The 23830-nt window shown below is 37.0% G+C and overlaps 1 protein-coding gene across 13 annotated transcripts in view; it reads left to right on the forward strand.

Annotated features, from left to right (window-relative positions):
• CCDC30 (coiled-coil domain containing 30) overlaps positions 1-23830 on the forward strand; it is a 95710-nt gene that overhangs the window by 53144 nt on the left and 18736 nt on the right. For all 13 annotated transcript variants that reach the window (XM_088791071.1, XM_088791074.1, XM_088791070.1 and 10 more), the window contains 4 exons: positions 3337-3516; positions 9152-9343; positions 12310-12464; positions 19979-20141. In XM_088791071.1, the coding sequence (XP_088647197.1) occupies positions 3337-3516; positions 9152-9343; positions 12310-12464; positions 19979-20141 (690 nt within the window). The remainder of the gene's footprint in view (positions 1-3336; positions 3517-9151; positions 9344-12309; positions 12465-19978; positions 20142-23830) is intronic.

Here is a 23830-nt window from a genome sequence, read left to right on the forward strand (position 1 = left end):
CCTGGAACACCTTTATTGTTCCCTGTTCTCATTTCTACTGACACCCTCCAACATACGAGTACATGCATACACATGCAAGTATGCACACACCCCTTCCTTTACACTTACCTAGTTTGTGCCTACTTACCATCAGGCCTCAGATTACACACTACTGTTTAATCCCTTGTTTACTCATCCTTAGTTCTCACTAAATTGTAAATTCCTTAAGGCAGGGATTACGTTCTATTGTAGCCCTAGTACCTGCCAAAGTGCATGGTGCTTTATTGAGTGATTTTTTTTTAATCTTTATAATCCCTGTCTGCCCAATGCTATACTAAAAGTTGAAACAGTGAAAAACTCACTTAAACTGGTGATGGGTCATCTTCCTAATGTGGAAAAAAAAAATAGGACTCATTTGTTTACTTGTAAGAATAAGATAACTGCTGTACTGTAGAATTCAAGTTGAAAATCTTGACAGTATTCTGGACAATATTCAAGGTGAGGTTGTGATAGCTGAATTCTAGATCCTTCTTTCCAAAAATTCTTGAAATGAGTTGAAACTACCATTAAGATCTTAATTTTATAGGTTTAAAAATCTAGCTTCATGTTTCTTCATAACATTATTGAATATTTACTATGTTCTAAGCACTATACTGAATACTCTGTATATATTAAGCAATACAATGAAGCAGGAATATTATTGTTTTCACTTTATAGATGAGGAAACTGAAGCTTTAAAAAGGTTAAATAATTTGCCCAGAATGACACATTGTGGTGAGGCCTGGGTCTGTCTACTCGAGAGCTTGACTTTTGAACTGTTACGTCATTTGCTTCCAATTGCTGAGAAATTCAAAGGAAGCATACAGTTGTCATATCAAACTAATTTCCTAAGAAAGATTGGCAAGCTGGCTTTCAGAAATCCTCCCAGGGTGTCTGTCACAGATTATCATGGTGAACTTACTCAAGGTTTGGCCCTTAGGCTTGCAGGCTCCAAAACTTGATGTATTTGCCCCTTAAATAGATCTGTGTCTTGGAGATAACTTCACATTAAACCAAACTTTCAAGAACTAGTCAGTAAAACCAGAATGTCAATTAGTTATTCTTCTGTAATAATTAATTATAAACATCAGTTGAACAGTTGCATTTACCTGGAGAGAGCTAAAAAAGACAAATCAAAATCCGAAGAATGTTTGATGAGTAGGGAGTCAGAACACATGCACTTAGTTTGATGATTGATACACGAAAAGATTTTGATAACCTGTTTTCTCCACATTCACTGGATGAGAATATTTAAAGCCAGTAGTCATAATAGGAATGATCTTGTCATTGGGACCAGTACATGAACTTAGTTCGTATTAAATTTTTACTAAGATAATATTTTAAAATATCAAAAGCTAGATTTTAAGCCTATAAAATTAAGACAAAGCTGCTTCCAATTTGTTTTAATTCCTAAGGAATTAAAACTGATAAATTTCCATAAGAGGGAAGAAACATTAGACATTATCTGCTCTTATGCCTTTAATTTGCAGGTGAGTAAACTGCGACTCAGGATATCTGGCTTAAGAAATCTGTTGATTGATCAAAAAAAAGGACCCCTATGTACTTTAGTTTGTACTCTTACGTTGTTCGTAGTTCTAGCTTAGTGAGTCTTTATGCCTCTGCAATAACTTTCTACTGGGAAGTAATTTACATGATGGGAAAAAATAGAGACCCATTATGTTGGCCATTTGACTGCCTGACTGGTAGTTCCTTTAATAGTTGCCTTTTTTGAAAAATAATTTGTGGGATGGCCAGTTAGCTCAGTTGGTTAGAGCATGGTGCTGATGGCACCAGGGTTGCGGGTTTGATCCCCAGGTGGGCCACTGTGAGCTGTGCCCTCCTTAAAAAAAAGAAAAAAATAGAATTTGTATTTCTACTCTGACAAAGTGACTTGACTGGAAAATGTAGACAAGAAGAACATTCTGGCTTTTCTCATCTTCAAAACAGACTGAAAAAGGCTGTGCCTTTGTCCCATTGTATAAATGGTGTTCTTCTCTTCTTTGTCTCTGTTTTGGTATGTTAAACGGCTACATAGGCTGCTGATTACTAATTAATTGTTCAAATCTGCTGTGTAATGGTTAAATAAGAAGCTAGAGTGGTGATCGAGGTTTTCCAGGCTTCAGGAGAACTCTTGTTTTCAGATAGAAGAAGACAGTTAAAGGAAAGTTAAGTAGCCTCCACAGTAATGGGCAGTGTTTAGTGCTTGTTACGTGCCAGGCACTATGCTAAGTGCTTGCATGCGTTAGCTTACCCTTCACTCCATCCAGTAGTTATTATTATCCCCATTTTAAAGTGAGGAAAATGAAATGTAGGAAGACGATATAACTTTTCCAAGATCACCCAATTAGTAAGTGATGCATTTAGGATTGAAACCCAGATGTATCTAACTCCAAAGCTAGGGTTCTAATAGCTACATTGTAATTCCATTAAAGAACTTTCTCTAGGGATCTTACACACTTGCAGCTCTAAAACAAGCAAATTGAATTTAGATTGCCTTTCTGACTAAACCGAAATAGGAATTTAAGGGCTAGCAGGACTTGGGAAATTCTGTGTGGTAATTCTGTTTTAAGCAAGATAGAAATAGAATAATGACATGGGCTTTTCAGAAAGTCATGGACAGGAAGTGTACTGGACCAGACCCAGGAAACTCTAAGTACATCTTATCTATTGAATTGGATAGGTTGAATTGTTTATCTACTCAGCACACCTGTGTGCCTACCTTTGCGCAAACCCAAATGACTCCTCCTTTGGTCACCATAGTTTTATTGCAGTCGAGGGACCTGGTAGCAGAGTGTGGTGTTGAGAAGTCACTGAAGAAGAAGCATCAGGTAGTAAAAGGACAGTGATGAGGCTAGAATGGACTCTCTCTTGCTACAAAATGTTCTCTTTCCTTTTGCCAACAGACACCATACACACACACACACACACACACACACACACAAATATACCACATACACATTCACACTTTACTTCTTCACATATTGGCTCTTTGAACTCCCCTTTAAAGCATGTGTTACTCTAAAATTGTCCGTGCTTCTGTTCCCCTTTACCACTATGAAACATAAGAAAGTTGTCTATGCTTTTGTTCACATAATTTATTCGACATTTTCACACTAATATAACAGGAGTTAAATTACATGGACATGTACCAACTAGCTATAGCTATAAAAGAATAATTTGTTGTAGGTAAGCCAACTCCAAAGACATTTACATGTGAGTAATCACATTCTGACAATTCTAGTTCTGACAGCTGGAACCCATGTTTTACCAATATTCTTTCAGGTTGTCCATGTTTCTCTTTTAAAATGTTTGTTTTAGGATCCATCATCTGGAGAAAAACCGAGATACCAGCAGCAAGAGGAACTACAACAACTTCGCCAGAATTTGCACCGGCTCCAGATTCTGTGCAACTCAGCGGAAAAAGAGCTTCGATATGAGCGAGGAAAGAACTTGGACCTAAAGCAACATAATAGCTTACTTCAGGAAGAAAACATTAAGGTACATCCTCTAGTGGGTACGTCCTTTATTGAAGAGTCTCAATGGCTCAACTGGCCCTGGGAATAAGGGAATCAAAATTGCTCAGCTTTCTCATTCATAATAGGGTCCACAGATGGGCGGATTTGTGAGCTCTGTAACTCACTCCTTTAACTTTTCCATACCAAGTAGGTACGCAGTTTAATTGTTCCTTTGTTGCTGCAGGTGTGTGTATGCTGTTGACCTATAAATATGAAAATTTTTTAAGTTACACAATCTTTTGAAATTATTTCCTAAAATTTTAGCACTTACTAAATTTCCATGACCTGAGCCCTTAGCTAACAAATTGTGGAGTCAGAATGTAAACCAGGTCTGTTTCTTTCTAATGCAGAGTTGTGATTCCATATTACAACTCTCCTCAATTGGAGGTCATCTTGGAACCTCAGCTTTGCAAACTTAGAGTTCACTTTTTAAATCCACTCAGAGATGATCAAATTCTGGGTCTCTAGCTAATGTTAGGCATATTTTATGAGACTGATTTTAAACGCAGAATACTAGTTAATTGCTTTTAAACCATTTTACTGTGAAATATAACACTCAGACAGTCCATAAACCAGAAATATGTAGTGTAACAAATACAGTGTGGAGTGATTTCTCATGTGACCATCACCCAGGACAAGAAATCGCACATTGCCCACATACTAGCAGCCCCTGCATGCCTTTCCCATCATCATCCTGTCTTAGCAGTAGCCACTCATTTGGGTAATTACTCTCTTGCTTTGCTTTACATTATACTTTCACCACCGATCTATGAATCTCACACAATGTAGTTCAGTTTTGCCTATTTTTGAATGTTGCAAATATAATCTATCAGTACATGTACATGTGTCTGTCTTCTTATGATCTATTGTCTTTGGAAAAGTCATCCATGGGGTGAAGTGTAGCCTTTGTTAATTCATTTTCTTAGCAGTGCCATATTCCACAGTAATAAAATGCCACAATTTATTTATTCTTTCTATGGTTTATGGACATCTTGCATGTTTCCAGTTTGCGACTATTAAGAAGAAGGCTATAGGCTTTCAGAACTTCAAGCAGAGAGCCGTTCTGCCACCACCAACACTTCAGCCTAAAGCTGAAGAACCCACCCTAGATGCACACACGTCGTTGGCCATAACAGTGTTGTTGTCTGTTTCACCATTCCCAGCATTATCACAAGGCTGAGTGTTGGTGCAATGACGGATGCTCACAGGTTCCAGGGAACTTACCTTTTTTGGCCTGTGGAGTAAGTGGACAGTATATTATGAAAGGACCTGTACCCGTTCTATTTACAATAAAAAGTTTAGGTTTCATTATCCTGAACCAATCTAATGTACCACATATTCTCTTCTTTGACTTCTTTGTTTCTTCTTCTATTCATTGGATCTGTCTGTGTTTTACTGAGTTTTTTTATGGCTACATTGTTCTTGAAAAATGTAACTTCCCATCTATTAGGTTACAGTGCCTTTTGAGAAGAAATCAACAGTTAATAGATTTGTTCCTGTCAATGAAGCTTCAAAAGCTGTACCACTCCTCCAAAATAAAATGAGGAAATGAAGAAAAAAAAAGAGAGATTGAACTGATTTAGAATGGCTGGGGGTTCACCAGGAAAAGAGGAAGCTTAGGAGAGTTTGATCTAGAAGTTTTCTTGGTAATAACAAAAGACAAGCTATTACCCTATTTTTCCTGTTGACCTACATTGATCCACCAATGATATTGAGGTGTTTTATTCAGGGTTTAATTTCTTCATTTCTACATACATTCACTTCTATTCTGTTTAATAAAATATTTGATCACTTTTACATGTCTGTTAACATTGTTGGAGATGGTCTTTCTGGTCTTCAGAAGTTAAAGCTAACGGAGGTTTCATAAACTTACCACTCTGGACACTTGAGCAGCTCTTACCCAAGGAGAGCATAAGAGCTCATTATTTCAGATATGTTCATTGAATGAATGTAAGCTGCATTTCTGAATAGTGAGATGTATGAAAGGATCTGAGTTATGCCTCCACTTTTTTTGAAATGCTGCTATGAACATTTGTGTACATGTGTCCTTATATCCATAGTATTCATTTCTCTAGGAAGAGAGTAGGAGTGAAATGTTTGCATCATAGGGTACATATTACTTCAACTCTAGTTTTCTACTCCCACCAGCAGTGTGTGAAGGTCCTTACTGCTTTACATCCTCGCCCTCTCTTGGTACTGTCAGACTTTAACATTTTTGCTAATCTAGTGTATGTGTATAGTTTTAGCTCCTTGCAATTTTAATGTGCATTTCCCTGTTTAGCAATGAGGTTAAACAACTTTGTTTATTTTTATCTGGCATTTGAGTTCCTGTTTTGTAAAGTGCCTATTCAAGATTTTGTTCAATTTACTTTTTGGGCTTCTGTCCTGTTGATTTTTCCATTAACTTATAGGATTTCTTTATATGTGAACCCTTGATCAGGTATGTATTACAAACATTACTCCGTGGCTTATATTTTCACTCTCTAAATATGCTGTCTTCTGATGAATCAAAGTTTGTAATTTTAATCTAATCAGTGTTTACCTTTATAGTTGTTGATTTGGGGATCTGATTTAAGAAATCTTTGTCCACCTCAGAGTTATAAAGATGTTCTTCTACATTACTATATTGTCACCTGAGTCATAAAAATATTGGTATGTTTCTGAGCTTGCTATTCTGTTTCATTGTTCCAATTGTTTATTCTTGTGCCAATAGCTTGCTATCTTAATTACTTTAGCTTTATAAAAATTTTAATATTTGGTAGGACAAACCCTGTTCTTGTTCTAGGACATTCTTGGCCATTTGAAGTTCCACATAAATGTTATCATCAGTTTGTCAAGTTATATGTGTATACCCACATATACTCACACACAGTCTTTGGGGTTTTAGTTGGAATTACACTGAATCTGTAGATAAATTTGGGCAGAATTTAAATCTTTACAATATCGAATCCTCTCATTTATGAAGTATGTATATGTATTATATTTAGGTCGTCCCCAATTTCTCTCAATATTATAATTTTCTTTGTGGAGTCTTATACATCTTTTGTTAGACATTGTCCTAGGTGCTGATATTTTTCCATACTACTAATAAAGTTTCCATATAAATGGTAACTTTTTACATTTTTTTTCTGTTGATAATATGTAAAAATGTGATTAATTTTTCTAATAAAAACCTTGGCATACTTTTAAATTAATTGTTATAATTTGTTAATATTGTTTTGGATTTTCTATGCAAGCAATCATCTGAGAATAAATAGCATTTTCTTTCTTCCCTTCCAAATGTCACACCTTTCATTCTTTTTCCCTTATTCTTCGCAATGGCTAGTACAGTGCTGCATAAAACTAGTCATAATGAGCATCCTTTTCTCATTCCCAAGCTCAAAGGAAAATCTCTCAGATTTTACCATTCAGTATGTTTTTGTAGGGTCTTTGAATAGACCTTCTTGATCACATTATTCTAGTGTTTGTTCAATGTTTTATAGTAAGTGTTGAATTTTATCAGATTCTTTTTCTGGATATTTTGAGAAAATAAGATTTGAAACATTTTAAATCTATTATAATATGGTGAATTACATTGACTGATGTAATGTTAATGCAACTTTGCATTGCTGGGATAAACCCAACTTCATCATGAATTACTATCCCTTTCCTACATTGCTGATTTTGGCTTGCTAATATTTCTTTGGGATTGTTCATAAATGAGATGGCTTGTCATTTTCCTTTCTTGTAATGAACATGTCAGATTTTGATATTATGGTTGTCATAGCCACTTAACATAGAATGTACCCTGTTTTTCTGTTCTCTGGAAGAGTTTGTGTAAAATTACAATTATTTCTCCTTAATAATGACAAAAACTCATCTCTGAATCTTTCTGATTCTAAGTTTTCTTTTGGGAAGATTTTTAATTACTAATTCAGTTTCTTAATAATTATGAAAACTCATGTTTTTATTATTTCTTGTATCAACTTTGGTATATTTTATTTTTCTAGAAATTTTCCTTTTCATTTAAATTTAAAATTTTTTACATAAACCTATTCATCAACTTTTAAACATAACAATGGCCCTTTTTGCTTTCATGATACTAGTTACCTATACTTTGTTGCTTTTCTCTTACTCAGTCTCACTAGTTTATCCATTTTATTAGACTTTTCAAAGTACCAACTTTTAGCTTTGTTAATCTACTCTGTAGTATTCTCTTTAGATAAATAAAAAGACAGGTATTTCACAATTTAGAGGCAGTATAATGTGAAATACTGTATTAGAATCAGAAAATCTGCATTCAGACCTTGGCTGTATCATTCGCCAAGTATATTTGAGACTCAGTTTTCTCATCTCTAAAATGGGACAAAATTCCAATCTCAGCTATTACATATATATGAGAGCTTAACCAATGTAAAATATTTATTCTAATATCTGCCTCAGTTATATACTTCAAATATAGTGCATATTGTATAAGTGATTCTTAAAGAACAGCAGTTAACTCATATTAGGTGTTGCCTATGTGTCTAGCTCTATTCCTGATGCTTTCATTGTTTTGTTTTATTTAATGTAGCTTCACAACTGTCCTATGAGGTTATCCCCATATTACAGATGAAGAAACTGATGCTCAGAGAGGTTGAACATTATTAACTTTTAGATTCACTTGATAAAATCGGATTGGTTAATACACAGAAGTCACAAGTGGAGGAAATTATAGTTACAATCCCTACTAATTCATTTGAAAAGCTTTGAGCCCAGGAAATTGTTTTACACGTGGAAAAGTAAATTCTGTCTCAGCATTTTTGTCCGTGAGCTCTGCCTCGTATGTCTATTTAGCAGGTTCTAATATTCCTTAGCATGCCATTCATTCATTTATTTGTTCAGTAAATAAATTTGTTCAGTAGGCCTTAAATACTGAGAAGTGAATAAAACACATGGTCCCTGATCTCTTGGAATTTAGAGTGGGGAAGGAGGATGTAATCAGGTGGATAAGTATATGTTTAATTACAAGTTGTGATAAGTTCTCTAAAAGAAATAAATGTGGTACAATAAGTAAGGAGACCTCTGCAGATTAAATGATCATGAGAAGGAAGCTAGGGAAAGAATGATCCACTCTCAAGGTCTAGGATAATCCAATAATATTTCGAAGCTGGGTAGCATTAGAACAGTCTACAAAAGAGACCAAGAAGGATCAGCAGAGGCGAATGAAAACCAGGCGAGTTTGGTATCACAGACTCCAAGGAACAACTTTCTGAGATGGAGGGAGTGCATGCTAAGAGGTCAGGTGTCCACTGGATTTACTTTGCCAGTGGGGAGGTCAGTAGTGCCCTTGGCAAACAGTTTCATGAAGGTATAGAAATGAAAGCCAGCTTGGAGTAGATCGAAAAGGGATGGAAACATTTAGACCATGCACGCATAGTGACTCTTGGAAAAATCCCTTTGTCCAGCTGCCATCTGGCTAGATAGACTTTGGCAAACCTTACTAACACATGGCAGCTCCAGAGAGGTAATCGGCCACATGACATTGGTATTTGTCAGCCCTTGGGGAACAGCACTCCTTTGAAAGCTGCTTCTTCTGGCTCACGTTCACATTCATTCCATGCTTATTTTTATTACTGTTATTTATTCCCCACCTCTAGATAAAAATTGAACTAAAGCAGGCCCAGCAGAAGTTATTAGACAGTGCAAAGATGTGCTCTTCACTCACAGCAGAGTGGAAGCACTGTCAGCAGAAAATCAAGGAACTGAAGCTGGACGTACGTAAGCAGGCTCAGAGCATTAAATCACAGGAAAAGCTGGAGAAAGCTAAAGTTGCTGATGCAGAGGAAAAGGTAATTATCCTCACACTTCATGAGTAACATGCACTGAATACCACTACTGAAATCCCGTTTCCCTGGATTTCAAGAAATGGATGTGGTGCAAACTTGGTAGAAGTCTATGGTTTTTCTTTACTCTTACATGCTTTCTTCTTTTTTGACTTCATCTGCTCCTACAATTCCAGTAAATCTTGTGGTTTTCTTTTTTTAATTGTGTGAACTTAAAAGTGTTTCATTAAGGTGACAACACGAACTTAATGAGACCAAATGACTTTTGTTTTATACTTTCAAATTTTGAAAAACTTATTCTCCTCTCATTTGGGTTGGCTGTTTCTATGATTTTAATTTTGTCATTTTCGGAGGGATTTGTTTCGCGAAATAAATCTTTTGAAATATTGCCCCTGCATTTTAGGTTACCTAACACCAGGTGGCAGTAGTATGTAACAGTTGCACATTTTAATCTGTGGGTCTGAGTCAAATCTTATATAAAATATGTCATTTCATCAAACCATATAAATATAAAACAAACATCAAAAAGTAGATGACAGCAATCTTAATTAATCTCAAAAGCCTAATGTTGAGCTGAAGAAGCCAGCATGAAAGAGTGCATACTGTGTAATTTTCTTTACATGAGGTTCAAGAATAGCCAAAACTAAGCTATGATGATAGGATAGTGGTTGTCTTTATGAGGGGTATTGACTGGGAGGGGACACGAGGGAATCTTCTGTGGTGCTAGAAGTATTTTATATCTTGGTCTGGGAGGTGCTTATATAAGTAAAACTTTATTGAGTATGCTTAAGATGTGTACACATCACTGTATGTTATTACTCCATTAAAAAATTGGTAAAATTGATAAAGATTGGTAAAACTTTTAAATTTAGACAGTACTAAATATTGGTGAGGATTTTGTGCAACAGGAACTCTTATCTACTGACTGCAGTTGGAAGCAGAAATTAGTATAAACACTTTGGAAAGCAGTTTGGCATTGGTATTTAGTTAAGTTAAAGATGTATATATTATACAACCCAACACTTCTACTACTAGGCATAAACACTAGAAAAACTATTACACTGCACATAACTATCAGGAGACAGGAATTCAGTCATTTTCATAGTAACATTGTTCCAAATAGCAGAAAATTAGAAACAACCCAAATGCCCACTGACATGAGATCAAATAAATAAATGGCATACAATAGCACACAACAGTAAAAATGAATGAACTGCAGGTACAGGCTGTCATTCAACATAATACTGAATAAAAACGAGGTCACCAAAAACACAGTACGATTCCATTGATGTAAAGTTCAAAATAAAAACCATGTCATATAGAGATATATATTGTTAAAAGAAAAAGAAAATAAATTATTAACACAAAATTTAAGGTATTGGTTTTCTCAGATGGGGAGGAAGGAGGGTAACCCAGGAGGGTCACAGAGTGGACTTCAAAAAGTATCGGAAATGTTCTCTTTCTTAAATCTGGTGGCGGGTTCAAAAGTTTGGCATATGTCCTTGACAGAGAAGCCAATGGGGTGATTCTCTCATCTGTGGAGTAAAAACTGAATATCTTTAAGTAAGCATTTCCCCTCAGCAGAACCAGATGGGACAGCTCAAAGGAACTTGACCTGGTCTCAGATGACTGGCTGCCCACTGCCATTGCCCTTGAATCATTCTGTGTCTTCACTTCTCCTATGATGTGTGAGCTCTGCAAGGACCTAAGTGCCAAGGCTTAGGGCTGATGCAGAAAGCCCTTCTCTTAGAGAAGGACTGCCATCCACTGGCATCCAGTTTGTGGGGAATGTGGTGTGAGACCATTGTGAAGGATTCATTGTTGAGTCAGGAATACAATAGAGGGAGAACAGCTATTCTGCTAAAATCTATTCATTCAACAAATATTTATTGAGCACTTACTATGCGCCAGCCACAAACTTAGATGACAAAGGTTTATAAAAAATAAGTAAACAAATTTAAAAAGAGATTTATCTAACAAAAATATTTTTAATGACACTTTAAATCTAACATGTAATTTCTAAAACAAAATTATATATCTCTTTCAAATTCATAAATCTTATTTTCAGTTCTACTTGAGTGTTAAAGAACCTATTACTCGTGCTAGGCAATATGCTAATAGGTATTTGGCTTGGAAGAGACTTCTACTTTGTGTTGAGATATTATTCATGAATGTAGCCACACTGTGGAGAAACCAGACACTCTCACACGTTGTTGTTAGAAGTGGAAATTGGTCTAATAGCTATGGAGACAGTTTGCCATTATCTACCAAACAAACAAACAAATAACAATAATCTTTTTGCCCTGGCAAATCCACATCTGTAAGTTATTCTAGAGCTGTTGTTTGTAATAGCAAAAGATTGAAATCAAGTTGAATGTCCATAAGTAGGAGGCTAGTTAAATAAGTTATGGTATATTCTTACCGTGGAATGGTATGCAGCTATAAAAGAGAGGACAATTCTATATATGTGTATAAAGTGGAAAAATAACTGAGTGTATTTTTTATTAAAAAGCAAGATATTTAAGTATATATAATATGCCATGAATTGTGTAAAAATGCGTCTATGGAGAGAACTATGTAATGATATTTGTTTATATATGCATAAATAAATCTCCAGAAGAGTACTCAAGAAACTAATGTCAGTGATCTCCCACCTATTTGGTGGAGGAAGACAGGATGGGTTGGGGAGAAGACTTCAGTATATAGCTTCGTTTACACACACACACACACACACGCACGCACGCACGCACGCACGCACACACGCACGCACGCGCTGAGCTTGGTGAATGTATTATATATTGCAAAACGTAAGTAATTTATTTTAACATTAAAATAAAGCTAGCCACATTCTTTATTTTATATCAGATTTCTTTGTTAGTACTAGTATATTTGCTATTTATATGGTATTTCCCTAATTGGAAAATAGGTCACACTCTTTTTAAAGTTTTATTTGTAAACTTTTCTCATTCAAGATTTTGGATCTGCAGCAGAAATTAGAACATGCTCATAAAGTCTGTCTCACAGAAACTTGTGTTTTGGGGAAGAAGGAACTAGAGGAAAGGATAAGAGAAGCAATGGAAAATGAAACTAAAATAAAGCAACAATATCAAGAAGAACAACAGAAGAGGTAAGAGGAGCAAAGACGTCAGTTTCTCGTAGGCTAACCACGATTACCAGCTTCCTCAAGTTACCACTGTATTTCCTCTGTGTCACCATGAAGTAAACTCAGTCACACAACTTCTTACATGTGTACTTATCACATTATATTCTAATTTCTTTTGTTTGCCTTTTACTCAAAGTGTGGGATGCTTCAGGGCGGGGGTTATTTCTTATTGTTTTGGGATACTCTTGGTGCCCCAGTAAGTATTCTTGAATGGCTGGATTGCCTAGGAAATATGATACTCTGGGATTTGTTTTTCTAACTCTAACATGATTGGCACAAAATGCAGAGTAGAATGAATTTGGTGTTTTGTACAGATCAGCTGATTTTCTTCAAAGTTCCAGGTACTTTACGGGTATCTTAATCATCAACAAGCTGCTACCAGACAGGAGCGGTCATATGTTTTTCTAAAATTCTATGATTATCATTAGGATTTTTACTTAATTAATCTTCTTGGAGGGCCTAAATTTCAGTAACTGACGCTTGCTTCTATAGCACTCAGAGTGATTCACATATATTTCAAGAAAAATAGTGTTAGTCACTGAAAAGATATATAGCTATCCACATGTACTATGAAGGTCAGAAACTTACTTTGAGCTCTAGTGAAAAGGGCTAACATAGGGCTTGACAGGCATTAGGTACTCAGTAAATATTTAGTGAATGAATGAATGTTTGGGTAAGTGAATGAATGAATGTACAAATGAATAATGAATTCACTCTGTGAGTTACTGTAGAAAAATACTTGTCTCACTGTTACTCTAGCAGGATGGCAGACTATCCTCCTGTTATAATACAACTAGATCCTGAATAAATTACACTAAGTATACCTTTTAAAGCATTGCTTACAAAACAAGAGAAAGCCCTAAGGGCAAACATACAATGAAGTAAAACAAGAATGGTGAATGGCAAACAAACTCCTAAGTCAAGGAGCAAATAACTATCAACCTGGGTTTGAGAGAAGAGAGAAGGTGAGGAAGTTTGCAGCAGGTAGGATGGCTGAAGTAGAGACTCCAGTATTTAGCTGGGAATTTTGAAGGAGCTAAAGTATTTCCCCAGCAGGAAGGCCCCTGGCTTCCTAACTAAGAAAATCCAAATTATCTCTGGAGGAAAGCAACCCCAATTTAGATATTAAGGATTCCTATATATTAAGTTTAATCAAATATGCACTGACAATCGAAAATCACCAAATAACACAAGGAAACTGGCTGCCAAGAATGAAAATCAGCAGAGACAACAAACAACCAGATTTATAATCTCCAAGAACTACAGCAATTAAGAATTATGAAGAATCAATTGTAAAACAACTATGTGAAGTTTTAACGAAACAAAAGATGTAATCAAAGATTTGAACAAGTAAAAGGACTATTTAACTTTCCTGAAGCTTGGTTTCTCATCTCTAAAGTAGGAATAATAATACCAGTTCTATACATTTTTTTGTAAAGATTGGCTGAGAAGAAATACATAGAAGTAATATTTAAACTAAGTATAAGAAACTGAAATGTGTAGGAAAATTCTTTTCCACAAAAAGGGGTCTATCTAGTATACATTGTTTTGTAACCTGGAGGAAAGCAACCCCAATTTAGATATTTAGGTAGTAATCTACTTTTTTCACTTAAAATATTATGATCTGTTTACCTGCTATTAAATCTTCTTCTAGAACATTATTTTAATAATATACCAGAATTTATTTCATCAGTCCTTTATTGTTGGACATTTACATTTTTTCCGTTTCTTGCTATAGCAAACAATGACATAATACATATTCCTTGTAGCAAAATTTTTGTACATATCTTTTTATTAGTTCTTTGCGATAAATTCTGGCTAGTACAATTGTAATTAGAGCTGTTTGTTATGAATTTTCAAATATTAAAGAGCTCTATAAAATAAAAAGCATAAGTTCTTTAGAATTCTATCCTTTAGCAATAGCCACTTTACGTGGTTGCTACGTATTTCTCAGAATTTTTTCTATGCATAGGCGTACATTTTTCATTATTCTTATTTTGTTAACAAAAGTTGACTCATTTAAAATACATTGCTTTGGAATTTGCATTTATCACCTACCAATATAATATGGTCATCTTATTAGCCATATAGTAGCTGTATAATGTCAGGCAAGTTTCTTATCCTCTCAGTGCCCATCCCTACCTAGTGTGTCATAGGACCATCCTGTAGGTCAAATGAGTTATAAGCAGTTGGGTTGTGTCTGGCATAGAGTAAGCACTTATATCCATCAGGGTTCGATCAGAGACGTAGAACCAGTAGGAGAAAAATATATTTCATAAGAGACTTGTTATAGGGATTTAGTCTTATGCAATTTCGGGAATAGATTACACAGTCTGTAAAGCTGTCATCTTTGCATCTTATCCTGGAGCTTGAGGTCTGTAGAACAAACAGTAAGGAAGTGAAGATGGATATAAAATGACGGAGGACAACAACAGGCTGACACTCATGAGCACAAGCTGAACCCACGAGGATGGACTGGAACTCATGTCAGTTCTCAGGGCCTCCAACCTTGGTAAGCTAGGTGTCCTGTGGGAGAAGCTGGTCCCCCTCATCAAGGAGCTCAACAGGCAGCTGGCCCAGTAGATGGAAAGGTGAAGGAGCATCAGAGGGAAGGTGGACTGGTTGCAGGCCTGCTGTTGCCTCACACCAAGATGAGCAGCCAACATATAGAAGCTACAAAAAGCACATGCTTCAACTTTCCAAGCATAAAAAACAAAATGCTTCAGTTCCGCCCTCCAAATTTGCAAATATATCTTTTGTAGCCACTCCAACCAGAAACATACATGAATCGGAATTCCTACCCAAGTGACACATTACAAAGCCACTACTAAAAAAATGTTATTAAAAATAAAAAATAAATAAATAATAAAAAGATGTTATTGTTGTTATTGCAGTATTTGATGTTATTGTTTCTGTTGTCATAATCATCATCATCTTCCTCAGTGAAGTGGAAAATGTTCCTTTTGATGAGAACAAAATGTTTGGGGACAAGGGACGTGGCATGAAAATGAAGCTAGAATGATGGGCTGAGCCTAACTAGTCACATTAAGGAGTTTGGACATGTTCATGGGACATAACGGTCTACAGTTTTCCTTTGTGTTCTGCATTATCTGGTTTTGGCATTAGTGTAATGCTGGCCCCTTAGAATTAGTTAGAAAGTGTACCCTCTTCAATTTTTCTGGAAGAGATTGTAGATCATCAGTATCAGTTTGTCCTTAAATGTTTGGTAGAATTCACCCATGAAACCATCTGGGCCCAGTGCTTTATTTTTTGGAAGGTTATTTAGTACTGATTTAATTTCTTTAATAGATATAGGCCTATTCAGATGATCTGTTTCTCCTTGTGTAAGTTTTAGTATTTGTGTCTTTCAAGGAATCAATCCATTTTATCTATTGTTCTCTTAAAGTCCATCGGATCAGTAAGGGAGCAGAGTTTGCCTCCTCTAAATATGCCTCTTTGGGATATTGATTATTTTAGGCTGGTTAATTTTAAGAAACGGAAGAAAGGGAGAAGCTCAGAAAATCAAGTAGAAGTTACCGTTTGTTAAAGGACATTTACTCTTGTAAGGGTATTTTCTTCATTACCAGAAAGAGGAAGATATCTCTAGAAACTGTTATCAATGGAAAGGTGTGGACTTACAGCTACATAATAATATTTTGCTTGTTTATTGTGCTTTTCCTGGTAACCTCCCATAACTTACTCCCCACCCCCACCATCTTTCTTTTTTTTTTTTTTTGTCTTTAGCTGAAGGTGGTATTTAAGGTAAAACCTTCTGCCATCTTGGTGGCAAGTTACTCAGTGTTCCTGGGTCTCTCCCATGTATACAGAAAGTATATGTGTTATTCAACTTTAATTTGTTTTTCTCCCACTAATCTGTCTCATGTCAACTTGATTATTAGACCAGCCAACAGAACCTAGAAGGGTAAAGGAAAATTTTTACTCCCTGACAGTTGTGATGACCCTTCTTTCATTTCTGATATTAGTAATTTATGTCTTCTGTTTCATGGGTAGCCAAGTTAGAGGTTTATCAATTTTATTGATCTTTTCAAAGAACCATCTTTAGTTTCTTGGTTTTTCTTTATTGTTTTCCTGTTCTCAGTTTCACTGATTTCTGCTCTAATTTTTATTATTTCCTTTATTCTGCTTTATTTAGGCTTATGTTGGTCTCTTTCTCAAGTTTTTCAAAGGTGGAGGCTTAGATTGTTGATTTTCTATCTTCTTTTATAATATTTGCATTTAATGCTATAAGTTTCCCCCAACCACTGTTTTTGCTGCATCTCACAAATTTTATAAGTTGCATTTCCATTTTCATGTAAAATACATGTAGTTCAAAAACTTTTTAATTTTTTGAGATTTTTTTTGTCACATGCATTTTTTAGAACTATGTTTAATCTCTGAATATTTTGGGATTTCTCAGCTATCTTTGTTATGATTTATAATTTCATAATCTTTTAAATAGTTGTATAGCATCCTGTTACATAGACCTATCATTATTTATATAAAATGTTATTTAGACATTTTGCTTTTATAAATAATGCTATTGTTATTGAACAGAAAGAGTTTGTCCACCTGGCACCAGCAGAGCCAAACACTAAATACTGAGAATTGCAGTGGAGAAAGACTGGCTATTTTATTATGAATGGCACCGCCCAGTAGAACGGAAAACCAATGCTCTAAAGGCCGCACTTGCCGATGGTGTGTAGGTTACAGCTTACATAGGGCCAAATCACAAGACAGCGTGGGCTAGGGGTTCAGGGTCCCCTTGGGAGCTGATTGGTGTGAGGTGAGGTGAGAGTAATAAATCCTTTCTCCAGGTCTTGAGGACAGCTCTGAGGTCTGCTCTGGCATCCCTCTGTCTGGTCTCATGGAAAAGTAGCCAGTGGGGGTCGTTCCACCTTAGGGCTTAGGAGCTGAAGCATAAAGGTCAAGATGTCATCTTTAGCTTAACACAAACCGGTATCTGTGACTCTTTGTCAAGGGATGGCCATTGTTTCTGGCTGCCTCAGGGGCTAATGACTAGTGGGGGAAAGGGCTAAGGCTTACAGGACATGCTGTGAAGAAACTGGATAGAGCGCTGGGCCTACATATAAGTCAAAATCATACATTAAACCAGGACTCTTAGTCTCACTATAATGAATATCCTTATACAGAAGACTGCAATGCAATGAAGTCTAAATGTTGTGCTAAGGAAAGTTGAGGATGTGGTGACAGCATATAGCAGGGACATCTAATCTAGAGAGCTCAAGAAAGCTATTTCAACTGAGCGTGAAGTACTTGGTATGGGAAAGCTCAGTAGAGAGTATTGTACAAAGGCCTGGAAGAGGAAGATAGGGAAAAGGTTGGAGTCTGGGCAGCCGCTTAGCTCCGTTGCTTAAAGCGTGTTGCTACTAATACCAAGGTTGCCGGTTAGATCCCCACAAGGGCCACTGTGAGCGCGCCCTCCTTAAAAAAAAAAAAAAAGGAAGAGAAAATAAATGGTTGGAATCACAAAGGTTGGAGTCGCAGAGGAGGAATAAGTGTGGATGACTTGTTTCAGGAAGTGAAAAATTTCCTTTTGCTTGGAACAAAATGTTTGGGGGTACAAGGAGTGGCAAGAAAAAGAGCCTAGAAAGGTACGCTAGCTAACAAGCCATATTAAAGAGTTTGAACTTTATCTTAAGAGTAATGGGGAACCACTAGGGATTTTAAGCAGAGGGTGTAATATGATTAGATTGTGATTTAGAAAGAGCACTCTGCTTACTATGTGTAGGCTAGATTGAAAGAGAAATTAAAGTTATTAGGGAGACAGGGAGTCTCATCAATCTACCAATTTCTTAATTTTATTCACTGGCAAAACTGGTTTATTTGTTAATTTTTCATTATTCAAGCTCCACACATAATATAGAAATTAATTTCTAACATATTCATGAGTTACTTTTTAAGTTTCTAACTCCTACATTTTACTGCAGATAACTCAAGGTTTTTTCAATTGAAGCAGATTAAAACTTCCCTTTTAGCTCCAAGACTTACCTCTTAGTCTGATCTCTTCATCAGAAATTCAGAATAGAACCAAAAAAGAAGAAATAGGTAGTAACAGTAAGGAATTGCTCATGTATATAATGAATTACATGAAATAGAGTTGAAAGGGGGGGTGTTGGTGCAATTGTTGGTAGAAGGTAAAACTACAACAGTCCTTGGAAAGCCTGCACTTACATCCAGAAACAGTAGAAGAACAAGAGAGAAGCTGATACGAGCCCCACGTCTCAAATACAAATCTTTCCCAATAATCCATTGATTTCTGAGAAAACTAAAGTTAGAGAAAGCAAACTTATTTGTCCAATATCAGTATTTTCATGACTAAGCATGTTAGTACTTTGCCCACCAGTGCTATTTCATCATTATTGTGATCACATTTTTCTACATAAATCCCCTAACTCCAAACAACCTTGTCTGAGATCCTCAGAAACTCTGTCCACTCCCTCTGAAAGAGTTAAATACATATGGCCCTTTTGGAAAAGGGTACATTTCCTCATGTTAAGAAACAAAATTCAGTGAACACACAATGTGAGATATAGATAATGTATTAAGAATTGTACACCTGAAATCTATGTAACTTTACTAACAATTGTCACCCCAATAAACTTAAAAAAAAAAAAAGAAAATTCAACTGAATAAATTAGGGGACCTAATTGGTTTTATTCAGTGATTCATGAATCAGGCAGCATGCGTCTAGCAAATAGAAAGGAAGTCTTCTATAGGCAGAAGTGGGGGGCAGGGAAGGAGGTCTCTAGCAAACAGTGGATTATTTTGGGCAAGGTCACCTTCCTTTAGGGAGGAGTGGGGGTCTGTCCAGCAGATGACCTCACTAGTGCTGACCAGGTAGTTCCAGGTTGACCGGTTAAATGTCATATTCCTGGGAGCGGCTGAACTGCCCTCAAGGCTTGATTTTCTGACATGGAGCTCAGCACAGGTAACTCCATTTCAGGCCTGTTGTTCCTTTTTTAATACTCATCAAAAACAACTTCATTCGTGATTCAGCTACAGCAGTGTTAACATGTATGCACTTGTATCAATCGTGTTTGAAACTAAGAACCTTTATTGAACCAAGAAGATCACGGGGCCCAGAAAGCAGTGAGAAAGAGTAGAAAGAGTACGAGCTTCGGGATTAGAGCCCTACCTCTATCTTGTCCTAGCTGTTGATTAGCTGCCCTAGCTGTCCTGTCCTGAGCAAGTTAATTAAAATTCCTTGAGTGGCAGCTTCCTCTGTAAAATAAGGAAAGTTATTTCTTCATTGCAAGATTGTTTGGGGGAGGGAGGAAGACAAATAAAAGCTCTGTCACAGAGAAGGTTCCTGTGTTGGTCCCTTTATCTTATGGACACTAGCCTACCTCACTGAACCAAAACAAGCCTGTGACAGTGTAACAATTTTATCTCAAAGAGTTTCATTTGCAAAGCTTTGCAATTCACAGTGTGATTTAATGTATATCAATTGCCCTCAGGAAACTCCTAGATCAGAATATAAATGAGCTACAAAAGGCAGTGAAAATCTTACAAGATAAAGAGAATCGAATGGAAATGACCAGTTCTCAGCAACAATCCAGAATCCAGCAACAAGAGGCCCAACTTCAACAACTGGAAAATGAAAAAAGAAAATCTGATGAGGTAAGAAAGTAAATAGAAATGCTTCTCAGTTTTCCACTTCCCATACAACTGAGTAATAGCTAATAATTATTGAGTGCCTAGCACTTTGCCCATTAAGCTTATTCGGGGATCAGTCAGGAAAGCAGAATTTACTCTAGGTAAGAAGGGATTTAACACGGAATAGTGTGCTTGTAAAATTGTTGGAAGGGAGAGGTAAGGGTCAGTAGAAGGTCAGAGAGAACTGCTGCTGGCTTCAATAAATGCAGAAGTTCAGAAATCACGGGGAAGCCAACTGCAGCACCAAAATGGGATTTGCAGGAACTCTCCCTGAAGCCCCTACTGATGGTCTCATCTGCTGTCTGCCCATTCACCTATAATACCTGCTAGTGTTAGGGAAGAACAATGGCTCTTCCTCCTCACCTGTGTTTCCCAAACCATGTCAAGTGCCTCTCGTTGCAGAAACTAAATTGGAATTCTGCTTTGAAGGGAGTCTGGGAAATGTAGTTTTCAGACTTCCAACTTTGCAGCACAGGGGAGAGCTCGGAAACGTGGAGGTCCTGTTGAGCAATGGTATAGTCCATTTTGTGTAGTCAACTTCCAGACAAACCTTTTTACCCATATTTAACCTAATAAACAACAAAAAGAACATTACACTGCCACCTATATGATGTACTATCACTCATATAAAGGAAGACACACTTAACCTCTCAATGTCCCATCAGTATCTGTGATAATTTTGGAGTAATGTTAATTGCTACTTCTTCAGTTTCAATCCACATGGAAATACTGGAACTTTAAAATTTAATTATAAAGTTAACGACCAATAATACACTAATATATATTTTGTGATTTCCAAATGTGTGACAAGCCATTCCCACTTGCATCTCTTGGTTCCTTTCCATGTATTCTGGCTATGAGAGAAATAGCATCATATACTGTTAGTAACTGGTTAAAAGTTTATACATCCTCTTATAGGATATCACCTAACCCCAAAAGATGTTGTCACCTTGCTAACTACATCTTCCAGAGGTCTTTCCACTGTTTGTCAGGTTAGTTTTTTTCTGGATGATGGGGGTTATGTGGTGAGACCTATGACTCATCTATACAAGCCTTTGTTCCACTTCTCTTACTGTAAAATGATTTTCTTGGGAAGAAGCAATGTTGAGTGGTATATCATGACAAGAAATAAGGAATTTGGTAAGTCCACAGATGGTGGTCCTGGTGAAAGTATTATAGCCAGAGAAAGCAAATCCATATGTAAAATGAGCATCTATTCCACTGAGGACAAGTTGTTGATCTCTCCATGACGGAAGGGGTCCAGCATAATACACCTGCCTATAACCAACCCCTAATGGATAGTGCCATAACAGTTGTTCAACATCGATCTGTGCTTTTGGCAAGTTGTATAGATTAGCGCTGATGACAAGTTGCAAAATATATTCCTGCTACCATGCACTTTGTACATGAGCCCATTGAGCAAGGAAACAGATACTGGAAAAAGAGGCTGACGTCTACAGAATGTACCATTTTCACCTGATTATTGAGAACCACCTCTCCTCTGGATGCCCTCTGGTGAGCAAAAACATATTTTCATACTTTACACCTGTGCTGTCCAGTATTGTGTCAACTAGCCACGCATGGTTCTTTAAATTTAAATTAGTTAAATTTTTCAAACGTATACATTCAGTTTCTCGGACACACTAGCCACATTTCAGGTGCTCGATAGCCCATGTGGCTAACATTTCCATCATTGCAGAAAATTCTGTTGGACAACATTTTTAGTTCTAGGCTCCATTCCCAGACCTCTTTTTCACCAGTCCTCCAATATTATTCTTTCCAAATTCCTGATCATCTGTCCAAACTATTAGAAACTTCCTGTGATTTAATGTAGGTCCATGCCTCTGGCCATCTCTCTTTTCAGGTGAAGTGAAGACAGACTTTGCCCACTGAGATTTGCCTTCCCACTCTTCTTAAGGGCCACCCCTCAGCAGGGCTGTCATGCTGCAGCAACCCTATTCCAAGTGGTTGTAGCACACTGTACAGAACCATACGCAATGCATGCCTGAATATATTCTTCCTCAGTTCATTGGTCATAGGAAACTCTCCATGAGGCCATAGGTCTGGGTTGAGAGAGATGGTAATGTAGTAGAAGCTAGTAGCACTTGCTCCTGCAACTTGGCACGTTTAGGATCTGCTCAGCCTCAGAATCTTACATAGCATTTCCACTTGAGGATAGAGTACTATTGCACATGCCCAACTTGGTGAGTAATATATTACCTAGTTTGGTGCGTAATATAATACCTAGTTTCAGGAAGGGCAGCTCAGGTTACTTGATCACTTGATTTCTCATGACCAAGTATTCAGTCTCCACCAGGGCCAAGTTACAAGCAAGGACCTTCCTTAAAAGGTGGATAGTTACTCTGGAAGGAGGGGTGGCTTCACTCCCAAATCTGAAGGTTAAACAAGCACAGGAGAGCTTCCCAGAGCTCCTTTCTTCCTTCTTCCCTTCCTTCTTTCCTTCCTTCCTTCCTTCCTTCCTTCCTTCCTTCCTTCCTTCCTTCCTTCCTTATTTCCTTCTACAACTCAAGCAAGACTTTAATGGGTTGCTCACCTATTTTAGTCCTAAAATCACTGTGATCAATTAACCATAACCAAAGATTGCTACAAGTCCAACCATTTGGTTATATCTCTGGCCCTATCATCTAATAACAGTAATAGTGCCCACCTGTATCTGGGGGTTAAATATTGCCACTTGATCTCTGACATTTCTGTAGTACCATCGTCCCCATTAAAATCAGGGGTCCATTTGAGTGCTGGCACCGCCTACCATCATCCTTAGTAGGGTAGCGTTATAACAGAGCATTTCAAGAAATCTGGTGCTCCCCTCATGAGTGTATTTGGCAAAGCTTTGGTGAAGAGGCTGTCTTCTGAATGGTGTGTGAGTCATGGTGAGGAGGTGGGTGAGCAGGTCACCTGTGATAAATCTCAAAATTTCCTTATCTGCGTAAGCCTTTGGATTTCTTCCTCTCTCATGTCAAGAAAGTATGGCATCTTAATGTCATTTAACATAGGCCATTGTTGAGTTCAAATTTCAGCCAATCAACCAAGCAACCTATTGAAGTCACTTTAGATGTTCAAGTTAAATACATTAAATCCTGAATCACTAGTAAGTGCATCCATTTCAATAAATTCAGCCTATTCAACAGTATATTCCTTTCTTTGTAGTATAACACCCTACAAATACATTCTTACATATATTCTTCAGGTTGGTGCCAATTTAATTTGGTAAAATCTTCATTCTTTCAATGTGGCAGTCCTCCCAGATCAGTTCCTGTACTCAACCCCCACTCTTCAGTATATGCTGGGACCTTGTTCTAGTTGTAAGATTGGAGGCCTTGAGAGGTAATAGTGTAGAGGTGGGTCTTGAGAACAATAGGTACCGTCTTATAGGATAACTGCCTCAGGTGAAGTCCAAGGCAAAAGTGGTTAATCTCCCAAGAGCAGAGGAAGGGCTGCTTATGCAGATAGGAGAGGCTCAGTAGAATTTGGAGGTCCAGGGTGCTCAAAGTCTTTGGAATCCTGTCAGATGTACTCATTCCCAATTCTCAGATTTCCAGGCATTCCCAAACAAAGCGTTGTTTTTTCTCATAAGAGACCTGGCAAGACTATGAAATCAACTTGTGCTGTAATTCTGCAACCTACTTGATGAA

This window comes from Rhinolophus sinicus, chromosome 14, assembly GCF_057876585.1.
Source record: "Rhinolophus sinicus isolate RSI-liver-muscle chromosome 14, RSI-T2T, whole genome shotgun sequence".
In the NCBI taxonomy this organism is placed as follows: Eukaryota; Metazoa; Chordata; class Mammalia; order Chiroptera; family Rhinolophidae; genus Rhinolophus; species Rhinolophus sinicus.